The sequence below is a fragment of the Schistosoma haematobium genome, chromosome 1 (assembly GCF_000699445.3).
Source record: "Schistosoma haematobium chromosome 1, whole genome shotgun sequence".
Taxonomy (NCBI): domain Eukaryota; kingdom Metazoa; phylum Platyhelminthes; class Trematoda; order Strigeidida; family Schistosomatidae; genus Schistosoma; species Schistosoma haematobium.
In genome coordinates, this window is record NC_067196.1 from 77407469 (window position 1) to 77430213 (window position 22745).

Below are 22745 nucleotides of genomic sequence, written 5' to 3' on the forward strand. Positions count from 1 at the left end.
CTTTGGATCATCATTATATTTTATTTACGGTTGCTATGACATCAGTAGTTACCAGGGGGTGGTTTAAACATGACGCTTAACACACAGGATGAATATAGTGAGGATTTTTTTTACATTTGTGATGTATATTTTATCCAGGGATTAGAAAAGAAGATATTGAATTGTACAAAAAAATAAGGTATTGTGGATTTATTGTTGCTTCAAGAATATGGAACATAGGAGGGAAGTTGAACAAGAATTCATGGCAAAATATGAGCCTGTGGATTATAGATCAGTGACCAAAATTGATTTTCATAAAGACGTAGTCCGGTTACCTCCAAGGCCCGAACCAATGGTAGGTCTGTTCAAACTGAGCCAGAAATCACTTATTTTAAGCATTTATAATCCTTTAATTAAATTATAAACATTTAATTAAGTGTATTTATACCTATGACCTGTAAAACATCTAAGGGATATGTAGAAAGTTTCAAGCCTTATCATTCTACACAATGAGATATCTCATTGTATGTTTAACAAACCTTTCAAATAAAGGGTATTCTCTTGTTAAGTTACATATATGTATTCAGTCTTCAGTAATAAGGATAGTAGGTTGGTGAACCTGTATTAATCCTGACACATTGCTTTCCAGTGAAGGTCCAACTTCTCCTTGAAAGTATTCACTGATGGGGCTGATACCACTTGTTCGGGTAAGGCGTTCCAATCATTGACTACTCGATGAGAAAAACAGGACCCCACTTTAAGTTTATTAGATCGTGGTTTATGAACCTTCTTGCTATGACCTCGGAGATTATTAGTGCTGGAGGGAGCAAAAAGATAAGACATATTAACACCCAAATCATAATTAAAGATACGAAATGCCAGTATAAGGTCACTTCGTGTCCTACGATACGACAAGGAGAAAAGATTTAGGCGTTTTAAACGCTCATCGTAAGGGAGTCTAGAAAGACCCTTCACTAATTTCGTTCCCACACGCTGGACACACACACAAGGGAATTAGTATCCTTTACCAGACACGGGCTAGCGGCTTGGATACAGTACTCTAAATGTGGTCTAACATATATGGGATATAAAATTCGAAACGTTTCCTCGTCAAAAGATTTGAACGCTCGGCGAAGTGACCATAACGCTCGAAAACCTTTGACAGCGGCTGCTTTGCAATGCGTAGTTGTTTTTAAATCATGACTTAATACTACTCCTAAGTCTTTATGCTCTTGAACGCATGGAAGAGGTTTACCCTCAATAGAATAACGGTAACTATTACCGTGACTGATGTGCATTAGTACACTCTTCCTAGCATTGATTTCTAAGCCCCACTCTCGAGCCCATCTAACTAAATCGTCTAAGTTAGCTTGAAGATCCACATGATCAGCCGCACTTTTTATTGTTCTCCAGATTTTTTACATCATCCGCCAACAATAATATCGACGACCTAAGTAACAGCGGTAACTCATTAACGTAGAGAAGGAAGAGCAGAGGGCCTAAGATGGTGCCTTGGGGTACACCACTTTTGACCGGCATCCAATCGGATAGCGTTCCGTTGACCCTCACTCTCTGTCTGCGGTCGCATAAGAAATTTCCTATCCACGCATGTACAGTACCTATTATTCCGAAGCTCGTGAGCTTCTGCATAAGACCTACGTGTGAAACCTTGTCAAACGCTTTGCTAAAATCTATGAATATCACATCGACAGACAGACCGTTATCTAGGGCTGCTGTCCAATCCTCCCTCGCAATAAGCAAGTTAGTCAAGCATGAGCGCTTGTTACGAAATCCGTGTTGCTCAAGAGCTAACAGATTGTGTGAATCTATGTGGCTTAGCAACGTAACCTGAATTATCTTTCAAGTAACTTAACGACTATGCTAGTTAGATTGACAGGCCGGTAGTTAGATACTATCTGTCGCTGATCGCCCTTAAATATGGGACTAACTATAGCGTCCTTCCAATCTCTAGGGAGTTGAGCGAATGAGAGGGACATGTTGAAGAGTGTCGCGAGCGATTTTGAAATAATGTCCGCAAGAGATGACAGCAACCGTGGATGTAACCCGTCAGGGCCCGGTATCTTACCAGGTTTGAGGTTAGTTATCAACGGAAGGACAGTTTCTTCAGTCACCTGTGCAGATTCAATAGTTGGTATCTCGGTGTGAGTTGGACAAGTATTTGTTATAATAAACGTAGAGAAGACTTCGCTAAAATAGTCTGAAAAAGTCTCAGCTTTTGCTCGATCTGATTCAGCTAGTAATTCTGAATTTTCGTGTAACAGTAACGGGGGTATACCATCACTACGTTTCGTCCGCCGTATAACATACGAAAACAATCGTTTCGAACGAGTACGGCTGTCATATACTAACTGTCGTTCGTAAGTGGTACGGGATTTGGCTATGGTTTTCTTACAGATATTACGGTATTTTTGGTACTCACGCTTAGATGGTTCATGACCTGTCAACAAGAATAAGTCCCAGAAATGTTTCCTACGCTTTAACAGCTTCCGGATTTCCTTATTAATCCATGGAGGGCAATTTGATGGCTTACTTGCTGACCATGGGATAAACGGCGACGTTACGGACTCGAATGTAGCCTTAAACTTATTCCATTCATCTTCGATCAATCCATCCGCGTCGGCCGACCAATCAGTCGAGATAGTACAGTTTCTGATCGCCAGAATATTGGCTCGCCAGATATTGGGGCGGGGTGGAGCAGATACGAATTGTATACCATGTCAGTCAGTCAGTCAGCTACAACGTAGGACCAGGCACATATGTGCATCGGTCCAGGTTGCCATACCGCATCGGCACAACAAGATGAACACCGGATTCATAGCAGTGGTTAGGTCAAAGGTAGAAGAAAGAATTGGTTTGTAGAAAGAAAGATATGAAGCGATTTTAATCTCTTAGTTTAAGGGAAGACAGGGAGTGTATACACCGACGCCATTGTGATCGATTCTGAGCCATGTCACCTACAGTCTCCAACCACTGGTTACGACAGTCACGCGGACCCCAACCAGCTAATCTGCATCTACCAACATGGTTCAGACTAGAAGTTAGTGACTTCAAGCACTGGTGCCCCTAACACTCTTCCAACCATCCCGAACGCCGGTTAGCATTCCACGTCGTGGTAATCGGTGTTCGGGCATACGTAACACGTGGCCCAACCATCTCAGTCGATGAAGATTCACAACCTCATCGACTGATTTACCATCCTTCCCTAATACCCTGCGTCGAACCTCACTATTACTTACCCGGTGATCCCAGAAGACGCCAACAATATTTCTAAGGCATCTGTGGTCAAATGCTAGTAGCTTACGAGTGTCTTCTACTCTTAATGGCCATGTTTCGCTGCCGTAAAGTAAAACAGAACGGACTGCTGCGCAGTATACTTGTCCTTTTATTGATAGACGGATATCTCGCCTTCGCCATAGGTGACGTAAGTTGGCAAAAGCCAAACGAGCTTTTCGTATCCGTGCTGAGATTTCGTCAGACACCAACCCATTAGGGCTGATCAGACTTCCAAGATAAGTGAAGTTGTCAACACCTTCGACTACTTCACTCCCTATCCTTAGTTCAGGTGTTGACGCAGACCAGTCCTGAAGCAACAACTTGCATTTAGAGGGAGAGAAGCGCATTCCAAACATTCTGGCATTGTTGCTCAGTGCTACTAAAAGACTCTGCATTCTATCAGCGTCTTCACCAAACAGGACTATATCATCTGCGTATTCTAAGTCGGTAAGCGGACCTCCTGGAAGGAGATCAATACCCGAGAATTCAGTAGACGAGTGTTATTTCCATCAATAGGTCTATGGTGAAGTTAAACAAAAATGGGGAAAGTGGACAGCCTTGACGGACACCACTTGAGGTTGCAAAAGTAGATGACAGTTCGCCATAAGCTCTGACTCGACTAGTAGTGTTCGAGTAAAGAGCCTTTACAAGGTTTATGTACTTCTGTGGTACGCCTTTCAATGACAGACACTGCCACAGAATCTCGCGGTCTACCGAGTCAAATGCTGCTTTTAAGTCGAGAAAAACCACCATTGTCGGACGTCGATAGTATACCATGTGTCCTAAACTTAAAGTGAATTACAACGTGATCACTGTTCACTAGTGGGGTAAGGTGCTGAATATTAAAGACATCCTCACAGTGGTGGGTACGGGCGAGGTCCAGCAGTGACGGATCATGTTGCAAATCAATATGTGTCGGTTTTGTGATACATTGTACAAGTGCACACTGAATAACGGTAGATAAAAGGTCGCTATTGAAACCACTACCTGGAGGTGTAAGCTGTATTCGGCTGATATGCGGTGCGTTGAAGTCCCCAATGATGAGACAACATTCTGCCATACTCCAAGAACAGATGTGTCTTAGGATAAAGTCGTCAGCAAGACAAGACGGACTAGGGTATCTTCCCCCTTATAGTCACTAACCCATTTCTAGATTTAATTCTACAACATGCAACCTCACATGTGCCACTGATATGAGCCTCTGATATGGTTGATTGTATACGAAAGTGATCTCTAACGTATAATATTATACCTCCCCCTTTGAGACTTGAAACTCTATCACTTCTAATACAGATATAGCCTGCAATGAACGGAGAACAGTCTATATCTACTGTGAACCAAGTTTCTGTAACAACGATTATATCGGGACGTAATTCTTCCACCATCAGACTTGGCTCGGACGTTTTATTTCTAAGACTACGAGCGTTCGTGTAGCATACACTCAAGGTGTTTTGGCGATCAATCGTTCTACCCATACAGGCCACGGAAGCATTGGCTTCCAAGACCTGACTACCCGAAAACCCTTAATGGTAAGGTTAGTTTCGCCATTTAATTTGCGAGTCCTCAACTCCGTAAGAGCATTCTTCCACTTGATTCGATCCTCAAGCGGTCAATCTGGTCGAATACGGATATTTGAGGCACGAGTTTTTAGTGCGGTTTTCAATAATATGTCTCTTTCTTCAAAACTCCCGAGAACCAGCTTCAGGATTCTTCTTGGTTGGGTCTCGCCTCCAACTCATTTACCAAGCCGTATTACTTTTGTAATATGTACCCCTGAAACCTCTCCAGGTAGCACATTTCTTACCACAGGCTCCACTAACTGCAGGTCATGTGCATGTCTTCTAGCAGGGTCGTTGTCTTTCGACTCCTCTAGATTCCAAGTAATTAAACTAGGGAGGGGTTTAGCTTCTTTTGAAACTGTGTTCACAGCTTTCGACCGTGACGTTAGATCCTGTATTTTAACTACTGGTATCTTACGATTAGTTTTTGTTGTAACAGAGTCCTAGGAGTGACTCACAACAATGTTAGACGAAGCTTTACTATGGGAATTTGGCGGAGTGGTCTGAGAGTCCACCAAGGACTTATCAAGTAAACGGCCATTAGTTTTAGCTGTCTTTCCTACTCTTCTACGTTTCCGTGTCATCCATTTTCCATCAGTCGTAGCATCCACATTAGAACCACTCGGGACAATAACTGTTTTATCTGGGTCACCGGTTGCTGCTGTAGCAACATGGCCACCAATATCTAATGAGGTATCACTCATTGACTGTTTCGGGGTAGACGGTTTAATAGCGGGTTGCACAGGTAGATGTTTGGCTTGCGCCATGACAGCACTCACGACACTAACGCAATCTTCGTCATCAGTACCAATGTTGCCAGTACAGCCCTCATCAACCTTCTTATTAGCCAACACCAGGAGACTAATTGCTTTCTGGATAAGCAATGTTTTGCTCGAGCAACAAAACATACAAAGCCAATGAGAGTTGGGCTTTGAGCACCTTTTATATGCAGTGGGGCTTAATCGGGTGCACATCATATGGAACCACTTATTACACTCATCACATTGCATCCCTTCCTCCACGGGAAATAAGCAATATGGTTGTCCACATTTGTGAGTAGATCTAGCCATCTTGAAAATCAACTAGAACTGTGACAAAAACAGGATATGTAAAAGGATTCTCAAACCTTAACTAAATAAATCAAGTAAAAGTCGACCAAGTATGCTTCGATGCAATAAATACACAAAAGCAAAATTTAAACACTCAATAAAATATCACTTTAACAGGGGTAGATGCAATTAAAGTGTAAACAGTAGTTTTGATGCGTAATTTACGATCAAAACAGTTAATTAACTCAACGCGAAACAATACCACTGTCCTTTTAAATAGAGCGCAACTGCGATAGACTAAACCAATCAGCAGTTCTTGTACATTGCATTTCAAGCGGCAACTAACTAACCCACACGTCCCACTCTCATGCGATACACTGTCAATAATGGCAAATGGAATAGCATTCCTAATGAATAGAGGTACTCCCCCTCCTTTACGCTTTTGTATTCTGTCGGCCCTTACTAACGTAAAACCCTCGAAATCAAGTTCCATACTATCTATAACCTGTGACACCCAGGTTTCTGTAACTGAGATTATGTCTGGCTTTGCAGAGTCAATCTGTACACCTAGTTCCGATCGCTTATTAAGCAAGCTTCGGACATTAGTGTAACAGATCTGAAGCCTATTTAAGTGGCTTCGTGATTCACTCAGAGTGGCTTCGGCATCATTCTCTGTCGAAACCTTACAACCCGAAAATTTACAATTTTCAGGTCCTTTTCGCCAGCGTCTAACCTAAGTTGTAGTTCCTTTTCGGCTTCCCGTCTTTTTACACGGTCTGCCAATGATAAGTCCTTACAGATAAAAATCCCTGAACCCTTTAATTTATGTCCATTCTGTAAAATTAAGTCGCGTTCATTCGAAGATTTGAATACTACTTTAAGCAGTCTGGATTGATTTGGTTTCAAGTTCGCTAGACTCTCTAGTCTGTACACCTTTAGCAAGGTGACCCCGGTGATATTTTGAGGCATGAGTTGATTAAGCAACTGTTTAATCAGCACAATGTTATGCTCAAAACGAGATTTTGGTTCAGAACTCTCACTCTTCTTGATTCTATGAAAAATAACTGACTTGTCGCTGTGATCAGCTTCGATTTTTTGACTACTTTTACGAGGGCAGGAGTCCCTTTTATATCGTTGTGTTGTTTCTTCCTTACAACCTGTACCCATTGGTCAACGGTGCTAGGAGAAGCAACAACAGTTGTGTCAAACCTACTGTTGGATTCTGGAGGGTTGTCGACGACCTGGGAGGTCAGGTTATGTTTCCCGCTAGAAACCGATCGAGCCTAGCGATTGCGGCTTCTAGGCGTTTTCTGCTAGATGCCATTTGGAAGACGGGGAACAAAAGAACCTACTTTCCTTGAGCTCTTGTTTAAGGCAGGCCCCTTTGGAGACTGTTTTTTCTTCTTTGATCGGTGTTAGTCGCCTATTTTCGAACCCACCTGAGTTTGCTTCATATCGGTTCGCACCATAATCGTTATTAAAGATATGAAATGTCAATATAAGTTCGCTTTAGCTTCCTATGGTACTATAAGGGAGAATGGTTCGGGAGTTTTTAGCGCCCATCGTAAAGAAGTTTCGAGCAATCCTTCACCATCTTTGCACCAACATTATTATTATTATTATTGTTATTATTATTATTATTATTACTATTACTATTATTATTATTATTATTATTATTATTATTATTATTATTATTATTATTATTATTATTATTAGAAGCTTTATTCAACATTATATTTTTGGTACAACATAGAATTCTCAGCATAAACTATTTCAACAAGTTTCCTTTTCTTATACCTTGATCGATTGTGACGATAAATTTTGAATGATGACCAGTTAGATGTTAGAAGTTCGGTAATCCACATTTGATTACTGTTCATTTGTTTCAATGCATATTGCCAGCAACCATGATGTCGCTGATTGTACCATTTTGTATCCCGTATAGCGAAAGGTTGTAAACTTTTCATAAACGCGTCTAAATAGGTTGTGCGCACAATAGACATAGTGATGTGCTAAAACAAACAACAAAACAGATAACTTGATGAAATATCTAGATCGGAGGAACAGGTAGCCCAGATATTCAAGCAGGCTGCCGAACACCCTCGAGTGTGTTAGTATTCTTAACAAGACATGAACCGCCTGCTTGAATACAGTAATCTAGGTCTGGTCTCACGTAATTGAAACACAAAATTTGAAACGTGTCTTCGCCAAAACACTTGGATAACTGATAAAGCGACCATGACGCTCAAATGACATTTTTTCATCAAACTGGTATGGTAGAAATTTTCAATGAACTACCCTATTAGTTCGGCACATATAGTAAAGCAGCGCTGCCTATAGTGAGGTTTGTCTCCTGGATTGAAAATTAAGGGTGCCACAAGTATTTAGAGTTTGACAACGCCTTAACCAGTAACACTTTTCATAATCGAAATTTGTCAACCCAGTCAAATCAGAAGTCCAGAAGCGATGAGGTTCTAAGAAATATTTGATAAGCTGTCCATCTATCGAGAAGTGGTCAATCTAAGCTGGCTAGTGCTTGTAGGAACTATGAAGCACGGTATACCCATTCGTGATCTGGCGCGAGTGCATGACCGAGTGCACACAGGTGAGTCCATTAAAACTAATGCGGTCATTATCAAATGTCGAAGACTTACAGAGTTATTGATTTTACCGCTACAAAATAAAATCCGTCTCTTTATATCATGCAACTCTACCGATGACAGTAACATTTTACAGTCATCTAAGCTTTACTCAGCTTATCACAAACTGACTTTCTTATGTTCATAGACACTAATTGTATTTGGAGTGAGACAATATTTCTGACAAAACTTCTGAATCAGAATGTTTCTGGCGTCACTGGAAACTCTTAAAGGACTGCTCAAGGAAATGTTTCAATTTCCTCTACTTTAGGTAAATTTCACTCGTCAAGACTTCTTTTATGGAAGCATTAAAATAATCTTTCACACAAGGTTATATATTGCCTTTATCACAGTGAGGTTGCATAACATTTCCTTTTCTAAAATGGCAGCGATTGAACTGCGTTTAAAAATTAAGTGAAAGAATGAAGTTTCAAGCTGAAATCTGACATTAGTATGAAATATAGATAATAAATTGATTTGCATTTTATTAAGTGTGAGATATGAGCGTTGCTAGTCATATATAAGTAAACAGCCTGAGTTACGTCCACATCTAAGTTACCTGGACCAAGTCGACTAAATGTTTACATCGAAAGTTGTAAATTCGCATCTTTTCATAGCGTAATTTATCACTTGATTGATTAACTCACGAAACTTAAATTAAGGTGGAACTCTAGTCAAAAAGAATATTTTATACAGAATAAGACAGTCAACAAGTATATCCATAAGTTCAAAAAATGCAAAATAAAATTTGTTTGCTGGTTTGGGGCTTAATTGTTCCATGTGTTGTTATGACAGATGCCATACATTCGTAATATTTCTAACATTTGGGGTATAAAAATGAGTATTCAGAAACAAGAAGTCAAATATACCTATCCTGGATGATTCTTCAAGATACACAGCTTGGTTTCATAAAAAACCTAATGTTACTACGCAATAAATCTAAGTTGAATAAAAAATTTAGTATAAAATTATTCCCAATCTTCATCGATATATCCTCTGTACCGACAGGCTAAAATATTATAGGTGATCAACTTATAAGTCACTCCGAAAGTTTTAATATATTTACTTTTTGGGACTTAATTTAGGTTTACACATCTCTTACGTAACTAGCAAACTTTAATTTCAAGTTATCTCAGAAGATTCTTTGCTAATGAGACCATACAGAGTGTTACGAATCCACGTAACCAGTAACTTTAACTACTGAGTCCTAGACATATGGATAATTCAGAATCCTATTTCTAGGTTTATGGAATTAACTGAATTGGTGTTGTGAGATCTCTTTTGATTTGTAGCCTCAGGATTTTATTTACATATTTTGACACTTTTCTTAAGGGCTATTATCTCAGGGAAGAATACTTCAGATCATGAAATCACTGAAGGTCAGAGTGGTTTTTACTGATTTTCTTTCGGGTGAGGAGTAGAATACATCTGAAACAATTTTAGTTACTTTTTAGCTACTTATCATGTTTCAGTAGTATAAATTATTTTTGATTAGAATGTAGAAGCAACCACGTTTCGTAGCGGTGGTTTCCAATTCGATTTTGTAATTCTTTACAAAATTTGCGAAGTGCCCCTAATCAACCCTTCATTATAAACCTTCCTAGGGATGAATTTTAAGCGCCTACTGTTTCACTTTCGAAACAATTTTTTAGAGTCGATGTTGATGAAACTTCTTGATCTCAAGGATCTACTCGAATAAGTTTGTTTTCTGTTCATCAAAATCATCTTAAAGAGTCAGAATACTCTAAATAAAGATTCAAGTGCAGATTTAGTGGTTCACTCTACTTTTACTATAAATTGTGACAATTTGATGAATGCTTTAAATACTTAGAAAGATTTTATCAGATGAACACTATTAACAATCTAATTTCTCGATATGACTGTGAATAATAATAATAATGTTTATCCCCTTTTATCTCCACATTGTCCACCTTCAATTTCTCTGAATCTCACATTTTTAGCTTCATGAAATGGTTAAAGAACAACCGGTTACATTTTGGACAGAACACAGGGATAAAATGCATGTAAATTTAACTGGTATTTTGTAGCAATTTGTCATAATTTACTCTATGAAATTACTTAATAACTTTATTAAATCCCAATGAATTAGCACCAATAAAAATTTTACTTAGTTTGGTTTAAATGTATCTCCTCTCCTTTCTAACTAATTAACTATTGTATTTATAAAGAATATCAAGAGACCTTTGATGATGATCGTTAAATATTAAGCATATCACATATAACACTCAGCTATTTCATTAAAAACAAATAAGTGAAAGTTAAAGCAGGATATACAGAGAAGGATAAAAATGAAAAGCACTCTTTATGTGCCTGAATGCTATCATTGATGCACCCCAGAGTGTTTTATGGAAATCCTGAATATAGAAGATAACTATGTAATATAGTTGGAGACTTCATAGTCTGATGTCTTATTTTGACTTAGTTGTTATAGGGCTTACTTATGTATACCTGTACGTTATTTTACGACAATGATAAATGTTAAATGATTAAATTTTATACAGAACCGTTAACGGAACGTATGTTTTGCTGTTTCTCTTTATTTCGAATATGATACTTAAGATTATTGTCCATACCACATATAGAGTTCACTCATTCAAATTATGAAGTTAGTTTTAATAAGTCGTTTTGTTATATTATTTCAAATCTATAGTCCTGGTTTCATTCACCTAAATGAACGTGGGAAAACATTTAAATGACTCAATAAAAAGATTTTATTTCATGTATTGCACATATTTTTTATGATCTTTCGTCTTTATTTTTAATCAGTGTTCTTCCCAGTTACATTCTTCCCATCATTGCCAAGTTTAGTTTACAGTTATATGAAATGTAGATGTGTCGGTTCTTAGTTTTGCATACACTATCTTTCATCGACCTTAAATTAAGATCGTTACTTTCACTATAGCGACCAATCAAAATTAATTCACTCAGTTTCGTTTCCTCAAAGCGTATGAGTACAAAAGTTTATAAAAGAAATTACGTTCACAAATCACTTATTGCTTCATATAATAATCAACCTAAGTACTGAATAATTGGTTGCAGTTTATCAATTTAACCAATTTCAGTTTTGAAGCAATATACGGAATTAGAATTTGGATCACTGTAGAAGCATAAAATTTGCTTGTTAAATATATGATATAATGAGACAATATTATTTACTGAATAGCATTTATGACAAAATATTCTATTTATTGTCATTTTCATGAAATCATTCCGGAAAGAAATTTTGTTTTGATTGGCTTAATGTTCAGTAACTCGTAGAGATTTGTCAACAATGGTATTAGTAATATGTACTAAACTACAATTATTTATGAACTGATTTTTTGAATCTGTTGTCTGTTTTACTATGAAATTAATCCAAAACTATCATCAAAGAAATCGAGACATTTGACTAACTCTGTATGATATACAGTGTAAATATCAGAATTTATTGACATTTATTACTTTCTAGAATGAAAGTAACATTAGCAATGTGTGACACGCTGAAATAAACTTAATAATCAATTGCTGCACGTTGGAGACATTTATTTACAATTTTTCGCTTATCAATCTCGAAGTGGACAGGTTGTTTTCTGTGTTTCCAAGTGTACATTGGTGCTTGGAAACAAGTTTAAACTCTAGATTCTGTATAGACAGATTTAATTATGACTTTGAAATAAAAGGAAATTACAGGAACTCATGGGAACTTAATATATCATGTTGGATTTCAGAGATTCCAGACTCCCTAAACATCCCACATTGATAATGTCTGTACACCCTGTAGGTCATTGATAGAAAATTCAGTATAAGTAAAAATGGAACAATATATTTGGTTGAATACAACAGCCAACGATGGCCCAATCGGTAAGCCATTAAGATCGGGCGTAAAAAAAATGAACAATGGTTTATCAAAAATAATGTGAGTGCTTAACTGTGCACTTTCGGCTAAATTCATTAATTGAAACTCAACTTCTCAGATGCTCGAGCTCACGAGGATACAAGCTATCATACCTATAATCTTCAGGTTATGCATCGAGTACAATATATTTGATCCACATCTAAAACTTCAGGCAATACGTAATCCACTGTTAGTATCGGTCTCACTTCCACAGTTACTCTCAGATCAATATATAAAAAATACAGTGTTCTCTGAAAAATGAGTTTCGTGAAGACGACTGCCGAAAATCTGTAGTAAAAAAAGGTGATAATTTAACTCCAAATGGCTAACGAAAACTAATAAAAGTTCAATGTTGACCACCACGTTGAAAAGTACTATTTATCATATAACAGTCCACAGTGTCTAATGTTAAACATTTTTCTGATAAACTCTAGTTGTTAATCTTTTCTACAATGTATTTTCTGTAATTTTCGATGTAATTTACAATACAATAGATTAGTTCTGTATATTATTACATGAATTGAGTACATTTGATATTTTTATTTCAGAATAATGAAATACTTTTAATTAGATTTAGTATATCACTTTTCCTATTGTTTTAGTTCAGCTTATTCCTGAATAGTTTCTTTTTTTCACCTATTGTATTAGTTGACATCAATTAAAAGATATTTTCTGACTACCAGTAAATCATAAATGTCAGTATATTTCACAGCGTACAATTTTCATTACTGATTATTCATTCATAATGCAAATATCAATACCAATTAGCTGAGTTAATTAATCAGAGAATGAAATACTTGAAATTGATTTCATCGACACGAATATTATTAATCTTGTTCTAAATATCAGACATTATTATATTGCTATTTGTTCCTATGTATTTATATCATATTACCGCTAGTTAGTTAATGTGTGAAGGACACTTTTTTTTCCATTAAGTAATTTTACTCCAAATTGAATTGTTTCAATTCTATATGTGGATTTAATTTTCTCAACTACAAATCATCCTTATTTTAAACCCAACTTCAAATCTGGTGATTAATTTCTGAAGATTAATGAAAATTTCAGTGTTAAAATATTCATTTCGAACATTTTTTTCAAGCTTTTATAAGCTTGCTTATGAATTTTTTCCTCAACAATAAGAGTGATGACATGCTAACATTCAGCGCAATATAATATTCAAATCCAAGCACCATTGGAAAGTAAGTTATTAGGAGTTAAATTAAATAGCAAAAAATTTAACTTTCTTACAGAAATAAATGTTATAAATCTTTGATATGTAACAGAATGTGAGACTATTTCTCAGAGATCAGAAAGCCTTTTTAGTCGAGAAAAGAGAGTATAAGGAAAGTGTAACTGTGAGAAAAAACGCCACTGTATATACGCTTACAATTTAGAGGCAATGCACTCAGCGAAATGCTAATATTGAAGTCACACAGAGCAATCTAAAGAACTTTTGATGCAGATAAACTACGATTATTGTTTTCTACTCATCCGATGATCACTCTTGGATCGAAAGATAAATTACCTAGACTAGCCACATCTTTCCGTATCCACCAATTCAACTGCTCTTGTGGAGCAAGTTTTATTGACAGGTGTTCTAGAAATTTGTATTTTCGGGCTCCCGAGCATCTCTTAGTGTGGTCAACTAAAGGTATAGTTCAAAATGTTAACAGCCCGATTTAAGCTCATTTAGTACAAACGGACCATACAGCCAACATGAAACAATCATTCACAAGGTGGTGTGTGCTACTTATATTGACATAAGTAGTATATGGTGTTAGTCGTGAACAGAATGTCTGGTAGCAGAGAGACAAGAGGATCGAATAGTATTGAATGGAAACAAAATGCAATTTGTATGAAAATGCAAGAACAATGAAGTCTGAGTCATTATGAGACAATTGATGGACATTTTGCAAATTACTTATTTACTATTTGATTGTTAGAATTTATTAACAAGTCCTGTAATTTTATGTCAAATACATCCGATCATCCCCATTCGTGTTCTGTTCACTACAACAATAATATATCGTATTAACAGCAAGTTACCTGAATCCGTCAGACTAATAATCCTACAGAAGCCTGAAGCGATAGCTATTCAGATCAAAAAGCTGGAGCTTTATATCCATACGGAAAATGTTCAACTGCTCCTTTTAATTTGACCCACTTCTGGCCTAATTAGTTAATAGTCATTTTTATGATATGGTGATGCAATTGTTAGGCCTTTACCTCGTTAATTACCACGTGACAAGATCGCCAATCACAACACCGACCTATATGGCTTTGGCTTTGTGCCAAACCAATGACGTATTAACCAGCACGAGCAGCTTAGAGTCAACTCTGAGTCCTTATTAGTTCTTCTTGCCTGGTCTTGACCGTTCAGTCCAGAACACAATATAAGCCTCCACTGCGTGAATGGTATATTTCAGGCACACTTGGCTTATACACAAACAGACCAGACCTCATCACACCATGAAGTGCAACATATTAGTTATACAACATCATGCCAAAAATGGCTTTGAGTATGGAATACTGTAACTATTAAATTGGGAATATGTTAAGAATGGTAAGTCGTATAGCACTGGTCAGTAGATCAAAATAATACCTGATGAAAATATGTGTAATAATAGTCTATAAGTGATTCTAAGCAGTTAACACTCATTTATTCTTCGTTAGGATAAAACAGTAATTTGACTAATGTTCATTTTCATAACTTAAACTTATCTTATTCACACATATCAATGTTATTATTACTATCATAACATTTGCAAACGCTTTAAGAAATTTATTCAGCATCCACCCCTACTTACTAATTCGTACGCAATTCATACTCTTCTACATATTACGTCATTTCCGATGTGCAATTACATTATTATCTCTCTCATCACAACATTAACAATTTGATTGAAATCATGAATCAATTGAAGCTAGACCATCATGGAAAACCTGGAAGCATTGGACGACCGTTTCGTCCTAGTATGGCGCTCCTCAGCAGTGCACGTCCACGATCCCGCACCCCGCGAGATTCGTGCCTGGCGCGAGACTGTTAAGTCCTGGGGGATGCAGGATCGTGGATGCGCACTGCTGAGGAGTCTCATACTAGGACGAAACGGCCGTCCAGTGCTTCCAGGTTTTCCATGATGGTCTAGCTCAATTGACTCATGATTTCATTAAAAAACTTAACAATTTCCGCAACCCTTAAACTGATAATTAACGATTTGGTTTGATTTTATAATACGAATAATCTTTGATTCACATATTATAATTTTAAATGATGTACTTTGTTTTAAACCTGGTCAACATTTTGGATGATTAATTTAGTTATATAATTGTAGAACATGATGAGAAATTATTGAAATAAATTTTCTTTGTTCATATTAATTGTATTTTAATATAATAGGAATTTTTCAGCTATTTAACAATTGTCTTGAGAATTTTTAGAACAATATATATATAAGCGAACAGTATTGTTTTCGATTAGATCCTCATCAGTTATTACTCTAATATACAATGATATTTATATGCATATATATATATATATATATATATATATATATATATATATAATATGCATGCTCGGTTCTATCACACTTGATCGATAGCGGTCATGTAGTGGACAGAAACAAGTCATTTAAAGTTATTTATCGTATTCCCACTAGTTTCCCTTATGGTGTTCAATCTCGTCTCTTACACATAGCAAAAGCTATAGGAATTCGAGCCAACAAGCCAAGTCTTTGTGTTCAGAAGATATCTGTAACATCCTTATCTCTCCCTTGGCCTTACTAAATGAATTTATTTATTATTTTTCAAACGTTTTCTTCGTTTATTATTTTTCTTCACCCCTCCTACCATTTTATTTTATTTTCTCTCAAATATACGTTTAACGGTTCAATTATCTGAACACTTCATCTTATAATTTGATAAATGTTCTCTCACTGTCTATATTCTTCTAATCATTGACCTATTTCCGATTATGTAATGAGTTGTCGTGGAGTTAAGTTTGGTTCTAAAAGAAGATAAACAGTTGTGATCAATTGAGTACAGTTGAAAAGCATTACCACTGATTGTAATGGTTTTCGCTTCTATGAACCATTAACATCGAGTTCTCTAAGACTATTTAAAATTGGTTCCCTAATCCCGACTCAGCATTTCGAAAAGATCAGACTTATGCGTCCTATTTTATAACATTCAAGCTTTAAAACTCATTCGATTATATATATAATACTAAATGTAAGGAATAAAACGCTGTTGTCTACGGATATGCCATAGTAAGTTTTCCTTGTTATCATTGATTCATAAACTACCTTGATTGGTTTAATAATTTCGTATATGCATATAAATATTGCTGTATATTAGAATAAAGCCTGATGAAAATCTAATTTAAAACAATATTGTTCGCTTATATCTATGTTGTTCTAAATTTACAATATGGGAATATTTCAAATTTAGAATTTTTAACAAAATTGAAATAAGAATGAAATTCAAATCATACTTGTCGCCTAATTTTTGTCAAACTATTCGTTTTAATATTGACGAATATTTGTTATAAATAAAATTTAGATTTTAAAATTTCTTTTAAGATATACTTGATCATCTGGATAATTCTATTGATAGGATCAAATAATTTATTGGCTTATGTTTTTTTTGCAATGACTTTACGGAAAAATATATGTAGGTTTAGCTAAACAATTTTATTACTAATGCAGAGGTTCGGCATCGTGTGTTCGGGCACAGAGACGATAATGCATTTGGTGTCACCATCTTGAAACACCGACTTCGGTGGCTTGGACATGTTCTACGAATGTCGTCCCAGAGAATTCCACGTCGTGCATTATTTGCCGACTCTAGGACTGCTTTTGTGGCGCATATGTATTTGGTGCCCTCTTGTACCAATATTTAAATGTCCAAATAAATAAATAATAAATAAATGTTTGATTGGCCAAAATGATGAGAGAACATAAATTTATCTAAATTTAAAATAATTTATTTTACTAAGGCAGTTGTTTATTGAAAAGCTTATCTATCACCAGTGATTTTACTTACTTGGTATATTCAAACAAAGTAGAATCTAAATATATTTAGGTTGTTTAATAGTTGCTTGTTATTAAGTCTTTGTTCTATGTGATATATTAAAGTAATATATTTCGAACAATCTAGTTGATCTTTTATTTTTACATATAAATGTTCTTAACAAGTATATCATGTGTGATCAGATTGTTCGAAATGTATTGCGCTAATACATCATCACAATAGTTCTGATAATCTTTGTCTTCTTATTGCATGATCGAAATCTTTGTTCATCGATTTAGCCTTTGTTATACGCAACTGAAATTAGATGAAATACTGTCACCAGAATTAGGATCACAAAATCAATCTTTGAGTTTATCTAACTATCTTGAAGTTATTATAAGCAAGAAATTTTATGAAAAATCTTATGTTTCTAAATAAAATTCTATCATTTTAGTACTATTTCTGTTAAACAATATTAAAATAAAACAAATTGAACTGAAAATAGAAAATTCAACAAAATAAGAAATTAAACATGTTTACTGATAACTTTAAGAAATAATTCTTGATTAAAATTATTAAAATGCCAATAAACGGAATCCTCAACAACTCCGTCAGTTGAAAGACAGAATATCGAAAGTACAATTAACTCCCCTCACCTAAAAAAAGTCAACTGATGTTGTACTTCTTCCCAGAATCCCATTTGATTCCTGTACATTTGCTAACTTACATAATGATGGAAAAGTGTTGTTAGATTGAACTCCAGAAACTCCGTAAATGAACTTCAATTTTCTATACTTCTTGTTAGACAGTCTATATACGGTATATCAATTAAGACCTTGCGGCTAGAATGCAATGAAAAGTAAGACTATGTGATGATTTTACATAACGTATATGTCTTCTATGGTTTTTAATAAGCTTTTATTACTTGTAACCAAACCATTTTTTTCATAAAACATCATTCATTCGAAATATCTTATCGGTTCAAAAATACTCTTATAAACCGTTTCTCATAGCTTTTACAATAAATGTATGTAGACTAACTAAAATATCGAGGAGCAGCATCATGAGATTTTACGACTCACGACCTCAGAGAAAATATAAGTGATTGAATCTGCACTACAGCGACCGATTTTAATCTCTATCACTTAACGTCTCCAATCATTGGTTACAATAATCGCATAAAACCTAACGAGGTAGTTTGTACTTATTAACGTGGTTCAATCCAACTATTACTGACTTCATAATCTGATACCAAGTATTTATATGACTTCCCCTAGCTTTTTTTCAGTCTACTCATACGCCATCACACATCATGCATCAAGGTAGGTGATGTTTGGACATATGTAATGCATGACCTAACTACCTCAGTTGATAAAAAATTAACTACCCCATCAAGCAATCTATCATTTCTTTTTTATCAACTTCGATAGTGCATTTTACGACTGAATATAGAAATAAATATCAATCATATGATTATGAATTAATCGACATTACATTATGAATATGTAGTGCTATTTATAACAGTAAAATAATAGTAAGTAAACCATAAAACAGACAATAAAAATATTGTTCCATTATAAACTGATTACATAATTATGAGAATCGGAAATGAAAAAAAGAATCTAAACAGGAATTCTTAATGTCTTGTTAAATTATCCTATAAAATGATCCAAGATTTTTAAAAAAAGATACAGTACAAAACTTTTAACGGATGCATAATTTAAGTTTGTTTGTTTTTTATACAAATTTTTGTAGCATTCACTGTATATAAAAGTTAAAGTCATACATAACCATAAAATATAATAGATGAGTTTCAATAGGATAATTATTTTCTATATTTCCATTATATTGAATTAATTTTCAATATCAATTAAATATACAAAAAAATAGAGTTTCATTTTGAAAATGAATTCAAGTATAATAATGAATTTAAGTAAGTTGGTTTATTGATTTTTTTTCTCATTTTTTGTAACTTCACATATTAGTTGTTAAGTCGAAAAATAAAATCGATTTCACCATCGAGATAATCATCATGTTTGATCTCTTTTTCTTTTCTTTTTTTCTTTTCTATTTTTTGATAAATGTTAATTTGTAAAATCAACAAATAACATTTATGCAAAAATACAATAAATAAACGAAATACTTGTATATCAAATATACATATTTTTTGAAAATTGTTATTGTCATTGTTGACAAAAACAAATATCTTGTATACCAATATGATTTGTTCTACAAATAGATAATTTCCATGGTGATAAATTATTTAAATAAAGAGTAGAGAGCAAATAAGTGATATATATATATATATAGTATGAATATTCCCTTTTAACATGAGAATTTTTGAAAAGAGTATACAGCTGGTTATTCCTAGGAACTAGTCATGTCAAAAACTTCACATTTAATTCTCAGTTTAATTCCCGAGTGCGGAATCGTAGGTGCACATTGCCGAAGAGTACTGTGCTAGGACGAAAAATTCTTTCAGTGCTTTCAGGTTTTCAGTGATGGTCTAATTTAGATCGTTTTGCGATTTCAGTGAAATTCAACAATTTTTACAACCCCATACTGAAAAATATTATGATCAAGTTTAATTTATGATTGTGTAATGTAGATTTAGTACGTATCAATTCAATTTGGTTTAGATTGAAACCGATGTAGGTTGTGGCTGGATGTAATCAATATGAAATCCTGGACTTGGGTTTCGTGTTGTTTTACACTCGTTAGCAAGGTTTACTTATAGTTGTACCTGGTTACTATCAGGTAATCAAACTATTTGAAACTGATAAAACTTATTTCACAGACAAAATTTTATAGTAGCGCTTATTGACATGATTCTAAAATAAATTTCTTTGTCTTCTTTTTTTGAAGTATGTAGTGATTTTGTTTAGAAAGACAATAAGGTTTAAAGGTTAAATCACCCATCTCACACTCTACAACATCCCCAAAACATATTTATATATATCCTTATGTATAATCGAATTGTCTTGTGATTTTAACCGTTTCTCCTATAAAATCCTACTTTAGGGTAATACTCATTACAGTACAAATCGTACCACTCCGTTTGGACGTAATGCTGCTTTTACAACACCGATTGATCAATATTTGAATAGTCGGATGCCATGTGAAATGCAAGTATATTCACGTTAAAAAAATAATAACAAGAAGTTAAATGAGGCAGTTGCCTCTATTTATTTATACCATTTATTTATAACTATGCATCATTTTACCATAATAAAGCAAAATAATCATACTGCTCTAATTTTTCGGAGTAATTCATTGTATTGTATGCTAAGATTGGTATATATGAAAAGAATATGTGAGATCGTAATGAAAAAAGCTATCATTTAACTATTCAGTTTACTTTAACACTAAAACCGACTAAGGGGCCTATAAGAGAATATTTGATGGGCCTCGGAAACAACGGGACGTTTGTTCAACATTCAATTACCAGATACAACTAAACAAATGAAATTATATGAAAAATATAGAGTTTACCACTAAATTCAGGTTAAAAGTTTGTAAATGATGAGTTATTTTTGATTTAAAACTCATAAACAGAAGAACAACTGTCAGTCTGAACACGAAACTGGAATTAAAAGAAAAGCTAGGATATGGTGAAGGGTAAACGATAAAAACATTCGCATTCATATTCAAAATAGCGGGATAATTTGAAAGCATAAAAAACAAAAGAAATAACTCGGATGACAGGTATCGAGCTAAAACCCCTTATCTACTATGATCAACAAAAAACCGGGTGATAAAAGCAAAAATCAGAAAAGATGCTTAGCAACCCAGTGTTCAACTCCGATTTAATCAAATGATTATGCTTACGAAATGTAGGTCCCGGCTGCCCTCGTATATAACTATCAACTTAGTTCACGTAATTAAATAACGGAATAAAATAAACTAAATGCGAGAATAAATCTTGGATACGTGTATTTCATACACTTCATAAACCAGATAGACAATGAGAGAAACGAATCCAGGAAGCAGACGACAGAAGACAAGTGTGCCAACTCAAATGAATTAAGGGTGAAAATATTATATCTAGATAAAAATAAGACCAAGATGTGATGAATAGATAGAGCGACACACACAGAAACGCACATAAAAAGTTAGACTGATTGACGAGTAAACGACAAGGTTAAAATATGGCCAAAGGCGAATAACTTAGCAGATACTCAAGCAATCGTAAAAATAAGAGCACGAAAAAGTACCAGAGAAAACACGGAGCGAAATAAGGAAAAGGAGGAGATCGTTGAAAATTAAGACAAAACATAGATAAAAAGTAATGAACAGGGGGAAAAGAATGAAAGGAGAAACGGAAAACTTAACCTATGTACTTTAGCATATTAGAAGAGTGAACAATAGTAAAGTACAATAGCAAAACTTCCGGAACAAGGTCATCGTTCAGTAAACGATAAGCCCATTTTAGATCCCCATGTATCCCATATTAAAATAACGGAAATAATTTGAAATATCTTAGTCTGTCTTCATAAGATAAGCCAGAAAGATTGTTCACCACTATAGTCCCTCGTAGTAAAACTAATTCCAGCATATCTGCCTCATACGTGAAATAAGGACTCGCTGCTTTTAAATATGGTCTGACGAAAGTCGGATATAAAAATCTAAATATTTCGTCATCAAAATATAGAAAAGACAAACGCATAGCCCATTATATTATATAGCTTTTGCAGCAACACTAACGTTAGTACAACAATCGAGATCACAGTTCAATACGACTCAAAAACATATAAAGGACATGACATTTAAAAAACAAAACAAAATAAACAATGTTGGAAATCAAAGAAGAAATAAAATTGTATTTAAAACTACTGATCATGAGACTGAACACTTAAAAGAAATACCATAAATATTTTAGAAGCAATCACAACACAATTAAAATGCTCATATCAGCATCCAACTATGTGAAAACTCATCACAAATGATTCCCAGTTGACATTCATTCACACATTCATTCATTCATTCATTCATTCATCCATCAATGTTTGACGGATCCTGCATGTATTTTATTGTCGAGCAGTGAGAGGTGCACGTAATCTGTATGATGCTGGAAACCACACAATCGTACTCCGAGACACAACTGATCAAGTGAATCTCTCACCATATCAATGATCCAACAACTGACAAGCAGTCTGGACTTCGTGTGTGCGTGTGGCTATACAGAATCAGGTTGTCTGATCAGTGATGAGTATGTCAGTAGATTGTATAGTTTTGCTTAAATTGAAGAAAGTTTTCACGACTGGATCATTCGAAGGTGGTGACTCCTTCTGAAGAAGTCGTCAAGACTAGTGTCGTCGAG

At 34.9% G+C, this 22745-nt stretch overlaps 1 protein-coding gene across 2 annotated transcripts; it reads left to right on the forward strand.

The window, feature by feature from the left end:
• Positions 1-37: 37 nt before the first annotated feature.
• SPAG8 (Sperm-associated antigen 8) lies at positions 38-22295 on the forward strand (the record flags this gene model as incomplete). 2 transcript variants are annotated; one of them, XM_012945846.3, is made up of 6 exons in its annotated part: positions 38-97; positions 139-178; positions 220-334; positions 10482-10544; positions 20447-20554; positions 22077-22295. In XM_012945846.3, the coding sequence occupies exons 1-6, from the start codon at positions 70-72 to the stop codon at positions 22293-22295; spliced, it is 573 nt and encodes a 190-aa protein (XP_012801300.3). In that variant the 5' UTR covers positions 38-69. The 2 variants fall into 2 exon arrangements, with proteins under 2 accessions (XP_012801300.3, XP_051075191.1); XM_051209733.1 differs by lacking the exons at positions 10482-10544; positions 22077-22295 and having other exon boundaries at positions 20447-20760.
• Between the last annotated feature and the right edge of the window lie 450 nt (positions 22296-22745).